The sequence below is a fragment of the Brachypodium distachyon genome, chromosome 4, assembly GCF_000005505.3.
Source record: "Brachypodium distachyon strain Bd21 chromosome 4, Brachypodium_distachyon_v3.0, whole genome shotgun sequence".
Taxonomy (NCBI): Eukaryota; Viridiplantae; Streptophyta; class Magnoliopsida; order Poales; family Poaceae; genus Brachypodium; species Brachypodium distachyon.
The window spans coordinates 15546771-15554652 of record NC_016134.3 but is presented as its reverse complement, the minus strand read 5'-3'; the positions used below and the strand labels follow the sequence as shown (position 1 = coordinate 15554652).

General features: G+C 42.5%; 1 protein-coding gene across 2 annotated transcripts; it reads left to right on the top strand.

Annotated features, from left to right (window-relative positions):
* On the top strand, positions 1 to 5127 carry LOC100822273 (protein WVD2-like 1). Of its 2 annotated transcripts, none has more exons than XM_010239284.3 (8): positions 1 to 400; positions 1854 to 2116; positions 2254 to 2555; positions 2815 to 2903; positions 2985 to 3066; positions 3157 to 3228; positions 4124 to 4234; positions 4362 to 5127. In XM_010239284.3, the coding sequence occupies exons 2-8, from the start codon at positions 1861 to 1863 to the stop codon at positions 4638 to 4640; spliced, it is 1191 nt and encodes a 396-aa protein (XP_010237586.1). In that variant the 5' UTR covers positions 1 to 400; positions 1854 to 1860; the 3' UTR covers positions 4641 to 5127. The 2 variants fall into 2 exon arrangements, with proteins under 2 accessions (XP_010237586.1, XP_003577402.1); XM_003577354.4 differs by having other exon boundaries at positions 10 to 400; positions 1857 to 2116.
* Positions 5128 to 7882: the final 2755 nt, after the last annotated feature.

Genomic DNA, 7882 nt, shown 5'->3' with positions numbered 1-7882 from the left:
GCAGAGAGGCAGGGCAGAGCAGCAAGCAACAACCGCTAAACCCATCATCAACCGCCAGGAAGGGGTGAGGAAGAAGAGAAGAGGCGCCCGAAACATTCGAACCAACAAAAGCAGAGGGGAGCAGAGCAGAGCAGGGGACCCCATGCAAAAGGAAAGCAAAGCCGCGGCGAAAGCTGCCTCCGAGCTAACCCCCTTCCCCTCTCCTCTTCGAACCAACATCTCCTCCCCTGCGATTCCAACTCCACCCCCGCCTCTCCTCTTACAAATACCGCCACCGTCCTGTACCCCCCGCTGACGAATCAACTAGCTAGCTGCCGGTCCATCCATCCATCCATCCATCCATCGAGATTCGAGAAGGGAAGAGGACAAGCCGATTACAGAGGCCGGCAAGAAACGCGAGGTACCACACCGAGGATTTTATTTATCCCCTTCTAGTTTCTTGATTCCGTGTTGATCTCTGCCCGTTACAATCCTTTTTCCCATTAGCCGTAGCATTTCCTTTTGTAAGCTTGTCTGTGTGACTGTGTCTGCATCTCGGATGAGGTAAAGGGTCCTGATAACTGCCTAGCATCTTGCTGTCAGTCCCGAGTACTTGGCACTTGATCTTGGTGGCAGAACAAAATTACATCTTTTTTTTCTTTCCTATGAAATTTATCAGAATTATTTTTGGTTTTTCATGGATGATCGATGTACGTGGCTGGCTGGGTTTATCTTGTTTTCTGCTGTGGTGTTGCGATCGTTGAACAGGGTTTTTAGTTGCTGTGGCGTCGCTGTCCCACGGGATTTGTAGAATTGTAGTTCGTGCTAGTTTGGACTTGGCGCATGCTAAAATGATATGTTTCTTGGCAGTTTGTAAGGTGCTGGAATGGATAAGCTTGAGTACAATTATAGATCATGCTCTGATGGTCATTGCTACCAGCTGGCTTTTTAAAGAACTATGTAGTTTTGTGTTTCTTCAGAGCTTTTATGTGAGTTCAGGTAGGAGCAATTGAGCAGATTGTCCCTGTGCTAATTGTTGTGGTCAATGGTCAGTTATCTAGATACGATAATTTAGTAAGATGCATAACCAAACTCTTTCTGGAAAGCTGGAGTATAATATCATGAAGATGCATAACCAAACTCTTTCTGGAAAGCCAGATAGTCATCATGTTGCTTTACTAGTTGCAGATCAGATGACTGCAAGCATGCAAGTATTAATTAAGTATGGCACGGGTCATAGTAAATCCTAAAATAATATAAGAAGTACAACTCAGGGCAGTTCTACCATTCTAAAGGCGATTGCTCAATTCTAAATGCTTGCATAAAGAATAATCATAAGGTTGCAAACCCGCCACATAATCCAATTCAAGATTCACATGTGTTGTCTTATGTGGTGACTTTCATTTCTTTAGTTTGTAGCAGAAACGAGGTCAATTCTTTATGTTACCTTTGTCTCCTTATTCCCTTTTTGCTTTAACCTTTGCCTTTTGTATGATTCTCACAATTTGATAATAGTGACAAATAAGTCCATAACTGTTTGCAGGATCTGCAATTAGAATAATAGCTTTGATCGCTGTCAGTTATCTTATCAGATAGGTTGTCAAACTCCATACATCAATTTTTTCCAACCTTGCATGTCATTTTCCTGGAAGGTAGTAAGGAACTTTAGTGTCCACAGGAAGAATAGAAGCTTTGTTGCCTTGTCAATTTCAGTCATCTGAAAGAGTGGAAACTCTTATTTTCTTTTTTGGTTGCCCTTTTGCCTTATTCCTTGTTGTTTGACGAGAAAGGTCGAGTTGTCTTAGCTTAGAGGATTGTTATTTTGAGTTATCGATAAAAGTAAGTACTTACTGAAGATACTTTCTCTTGTGAAGCAGTACTATGGGTATTGAGGTTGTACTCCAATCCTCCAAAGAAGAGCTGGATTCTGCCGTTAACTCTCCATCTAGTGATAACATGGGAATGTCTGATGATAAGTGTGACCATCCAGAACTTTCTGGCACTGTCAATGCCGAAAATTCCTCCGGCGTGCAATCTGAGAATGGTATCTCAGAACAATTAGAATCTGCTTATGTCAATGGAGATACTGAACATGATGGTTCCCCAGACACCTGCCATGCTGAGCGGACTGATGAAGGTAAGCTTGTGCTGGTTTATGGTTCCATTTAACTCGATGAATCTTATGGTCTTGATCAACTTAATGTAGCAATTTGACTGCTTCCTCTGGTACTAAATTTTTGGAGCAGTCTAATGATAATGGTTTTATAAATTCAGAGCCTGCTTCAGATGAAGCCTCTCCTGTTAATGTTGAGAAAGAAGATGTGACACCACAATATGTTGAAAGTAGTTCTGATGAACAGGAGAATAAAAAAACATCGATGGAAGGAACAGCGGTAAGTGATAGTACATCAGTCACATCTACAGAAGATGTTTTAGAACCAAAGAAAGGTGCTCAGTCCGAGCCAGGAGATATTAGTGGGTACCCTCCTGATCTGTCCAATGCCAAGGCTTCCGGTAATGGAAATGTGTACCAAAATGCGAAGTGCGTATTGACAACCTCGAAAAAGAAGATCAAGGTTTCCATTTCTTTAGCCTGTTGTTTTACATGCATCTTTAGTTCTGTTCTCACTATCTTTACGACACCAATTGTAGGCCTTTTACCATGATTTTTACATGCATAGTTTTATCCATTCCATCCTTTTTAAATGTGCAATGAGAACATTCTAGCATTTAAGTTATGGACATCATGTTTGCATTGTTATCTACTCCTTCCTTTGTAGCCAAATTGTGTGTGGTCATGCATATAATCTTGTACTTTCTGTATATTTATTCCAGAGAAGCGCGTCTGCGACTACAAGGAAACCACTGCAAGCTACTAACAGAAATACTCTGGACGACTGGAATGCTTCTACTCTCACTAACTCGTATGCTTCACAACTTGAGCACATGACCTTATACGGTATATCAGCTCAACAATGCTTAGTTTGATAAGCTTTGTCATGTAGGAAATCGCCAAATGGAAAGACTACTACTGTCCCATCAGGCCCAGTCTTCAGATGTACCGAACGTGCCGAGAAGCGCAGAGAAGTACGTATATATTGTTTTATAACATAAAAAAACAGAACATATTGCAGGGAGTGGAAAGGTTCTCATCCTTTTCTTCATGTTTCATTCCAGTTTTATTCAAAGTTGGAGGAGAAAAATCAAGCTATGGAGGAACAGAAAGTTCAGTTGGAAGCTAGGTTGAAGGTAATTTGTCTTGTTTCAAGCATTTTCCATGAAGATGCATCCTCTTTTTTGTCTACGTATTCCTTTCAGTTTCAGATAGTTAACCTGACTTTTGCGCCTGTTTAGGCATAACTGATGATGTACTGTCGGTAGTATGATCATGGTTCAGTTATGCATTTGTAGCTGCGTCAGTGAGTGAAGTGCTACAAAAAGTTTGTTTTATAAAATTGTGTTCTGAACTTGTTTCTTTATACATTTAGCTGTTCTGTTTATACATTTACTATGATGCATAGATGGAACTGCTTTGTATGACTCTGTCTCCAACATGCTTCCACCTCAAAGAAATAAATTGCTATCCATGAACTCCTCATTTTGTACTCCCTCCATTCCATAATTCTTGTCGAAATCTTACATGTATCTAGACGCTTTTTAGAAACAGATACATCCAGTTTTGGGCAAATTTGAGACAAGAATTATGAAACGGAGGGAGTATAAATAAAGAAAAGCCACACTAATTCCATTTCTAAATAGATGATGTTTTAGAAAATGTGCAGTCAAAGTTCTCTATCTTTGGTCAGTGATTAATACAAAACTAGTTAGATGGTAGAAATTTGTCATGAACCTAATTTCACAATGTAGCTTTTCTAATCATCTATTTGTTGCCTTATAAAAAATGTTCTACTTAGATATTCATAGTTTCATACGGAAAGTACAGTCAAAGTTGCATACTGGACACTGTGGAAAGTGAAAAAACCCTATCAATTTGGAACAGAGGGATTAGTTAGTCTCACATCTGTACATTGATAACGCATTAACGCTTAGCGAGTAAACATCATAAAATGTTGTTCTGTTGGAATACATGATAATCAAAATGCAAGTAAATCCTGACTGGTTTTCTTACATTTTAAATGTGCAGAGAGAACAAGAGGAGGCTCTCAGGCTACTCAGGAAAAGCCTGACATTCAAAGCTACACCCATGCCAAGCTTCTACCATGAGGGACCTTCTCCCAAGGCTGAATTTAAGAAGGTAAACACTACAGTAAATCAATTTTCTCTGTAATTTCCTAGCCCATGAGCCTCAGTCAGAAAAGAAAACCTTTGTTATTAATGATGCAAGTCTAATTCCTCTGTGTTAATGTACTTCTTGCTTGAAGCTGCCCACAACCCGTCCCAAGTCACCGAAGCTGGGGAGGAAGAAGGCCTCCATGGACACATCCCACTCATCGGAGGAGAGCGAGAGTGTGAGGCCCTGCTGCCGTGCGAGCCGTGACAGCCTCGACAACCACTGCAAATGCAGCAGCAACAGCAAGCCGCAACAGCAGCGGCAGCCTGCAGCAAATGCTAGGCATGCTGCTGCCGCGTCCAAGAAGCAGGCCAAGAACCATGCCCACAAGCTATCCAACGAGAGCTCCATGAACATTGCAGTGTGCTAAACTGCTGCAGCAGCTGGTGCTTCTGCTTCTTCTTCTTCCTCCAGCTGTTCTTGCTTCACTGCTAGATTCTTTTGGCTCCATGGATCATGGTGAAATCTGAGTTCAGAAGGAGAAGAAGAAATGGAGGTGCTATTTTTTCCCCTTAAGTTATGAGAGTTACTTCTGCTTCGATCACGGCTTGTGGTGGTTTTGGTGTAGATAATAAGTTATGGTGATGAAGGTGGTGATGCACAAGGGGTGTGCATGTGCCACGAGTGAAGTCAGTTGGTCAGACACAAGTCTTGCTATTTATGCTAATCTTTCTCTCCCACTTTTTTTATTTGTTGTGAGATGTGAGGGTGGGCTGTGCTCTGTCTCTGTACAAATGCTGTTTGTTCCTTAATTTATGGGGTTGTGGTATTTGTTAATGTAAGTTATTGAACACACATGCAAACAGATGGTTTGTTGGTATGGTTGATGAATGACATGGAACTATTTTATGTTCACCGATCTTCAGCTTGAGTCTTTTTCTGGTTGCACGAATAATCCCCTGTTGAAATGTAGTTACATGCTTCTTGTTCTTTGATGCTGGGTAAACAGACCCGTGGGTCTTGCGTATCCGAGCTGGTCGCTTTACTGGTAAAAAAACCCGAACATGGGTTCTGGTAAAGGTTGGAATGGAAAGAGGGACCAAATCCATCTCTTTTATCCAATTGAGAAGCTACATGTATATGAATTCGAGTTCAAGAAACATTTCTAAACTACTGTGCCAATTGAGAAATTTTGTGGGACACCATCCTAGTTAAACAACATCCATGGCTAAGAGTTACACCAGGTTTAAATATACTCACACTCCACAAGCCAACACAGTATATATGAGGCTTGGAACCAAAATGCATTCCCCTAAAAAATAAAGCTACTTCTGACTCTTTCAGTTTTGCATCTCCAAAAGACCATCCTTGCCCAGCTGCCCCAGCAATGCCACTTTGGTATAGTTCATTTTTCTGCAAAAAGAGACCAATATTTAGATTATGACCAACCATAAAGAACAAATGGATCAGTAGCATGGTTCCTGGCCTACCATATAGACCAGAAAAAAAATTAAGGCACATTGTATTATCCCCTATGCAAATTGGCCAGAGGACAACCGAGGAAGATCTGCTCAATTGTCTCGTCCTGCCCAAGAAATTGACACTCGTTTTCTCCCTTCCATAATCTTTTCTAAAGATGATCCTCCCATCAAAATTCTCTTTTGGGCTACGACCCAAACAAAAAATTGATTTTTCAATGTTGGTTTAAAATTCCACTAAAATGTGTGAAAAAAAACAGCATTCATCTTTAAAGCTTTACAAACGAACTAACAGACAATATGACAATTGAAATCAATGTCCATTCGACTAAAATCTCTATGGTCCTCATCCAAAATAAATTCAGAGCAATAAGTCTTAATATGTCCCCACATGTGCAAAAGTTCTCACCATAAGTTTCTTAATTTGTGAGCTCAACTAAATCCCATCCATCTCTCAAAACCTCAACCACGGTGTGACAACGCATATAAAGTATTGACAGATGCCCTAGAAAAGAACATAGTATTGTACGTGTAAATTACTTCAAGTGCAGCTACCACGTGTGCACGTAGAGAACAGAGAGAGTGAGGAGCCTCAGGTGCGGTGCAGAAGATCAAACTCATGTGCAGTCATAGGCTTCGATATGACCGTCCCCAATTCAAAATCAAAAAGAAAATTGTAAATAATGTAAGATAAAGTAAGCAGAAGTTCTTTAGTTACAAAGATAGCCCTACTAAACAAATAATGTAAAAGGACTAATTAGAAGAATTGTTCTAAGGTTTAATATTATTTGCATGCATTGAGTATCAGTAATACAGGAAACACAATTTGAACTAAAATGTGAGCACACATGCATCAACATTTGTACCATGCAATGAATTGTAACATAAAAGCAGAGAAAAACAAAGAACATCCTAAGTCCAATGCAAAGCTTCCAACACTGAATATTTTGAAGGCACTCACAGTAGATAAGCAAAAAAAAAGGAGGTATATGAACTTTTTTTAGGGGAGAGGTATATGAACTCACATAAGCATGCAGATGCAGCAACGACAGACGCTCCCCGACGCTCCCTACAGCCCTTGGAAGAAGCGGCGCACCCTCACACGGCCGCGCTCTATCTTCTCGAAGAAGTCATGCCTAACAAGGCTGAAATACACTCCAATAACCCTCGAAATGATTACCGGCCACTGGTACTTGTCCACCAATTTCCCCTTGCTGTCGCAGTGAAACAGGGGCCAAGGATTGGGCTAATGGCTCGTACCGAGCTCACGAATGATTTTAAACACAAAAGCAACCACGTGAACGAAGCTTTGCTCATACAGACCGTGCGGACTGCAGCAATTCGCCAGGACCGAACCGGAGGGCGTAACTGCAAAATGTGCGAAACTGGCAGGTGGGGCCGGCTCTAAGCGTCCTTCTCTTAGCTTAAGACCAGATAACACCGCTGGGACCCACAGAGAAGCAAATCAGACCGCGTGGGTCCCACGAAATTGCCACGTCGGATCATCCTTATCTCACGAGCCCGACCAGGACACCGGGTCATCCTTATCATCCTTATCTTGCGGGCCCGACACACACTGAAGAAGCTCGCTGCCGCCGCCGCTCACCACGGTCGTCGGCGCCGCTGCTTCCCATCTTCTCGTCGACACGCCCGATCGAACCGCGTTGGCCGCTTCCCATCCGCACGCCGGTGCAACCGAACCAGGGTCGCCGCCGCCGCTCCGCACGGTGGCCGCCGCAGCTCTCCGCTGTCGCCGCACTCGAGGTAGGCATGTCTAGCCCCTGCCAGCCGCGCATTGGCCCCTGAAATTAGGCATTTAGGATTCCAATTTCCCCCAAATTTATGATTTGGCAGGAACCCTAGGTCGGTCCGAAACCAAAATTGAGCTCGAGTGCCTTGCAGAAAGATGGGACGAAGCGGATTTACGGACGACGGTGGCGCCTCTATGATGTCCTGGCTCCTGGATCCTGCTGGGAGCAGCTCAAATGGCAGTGTGGACAAGGTGAATCGATTCAATTTGCAATAATTTATCGATTTGATTTTGTTTTGTCGTTTTGTTTATGTCCGTGAGCTCATGTAGTAGTATTGGAATTGTATGTAGCACAATTTGGGCTACTTCGACCCAGACTACCTCGTGGAGCATGAGTTTGATGATGAAGAGGAGCGAGCCCCTCTTCGGCATGGACAGAATGTG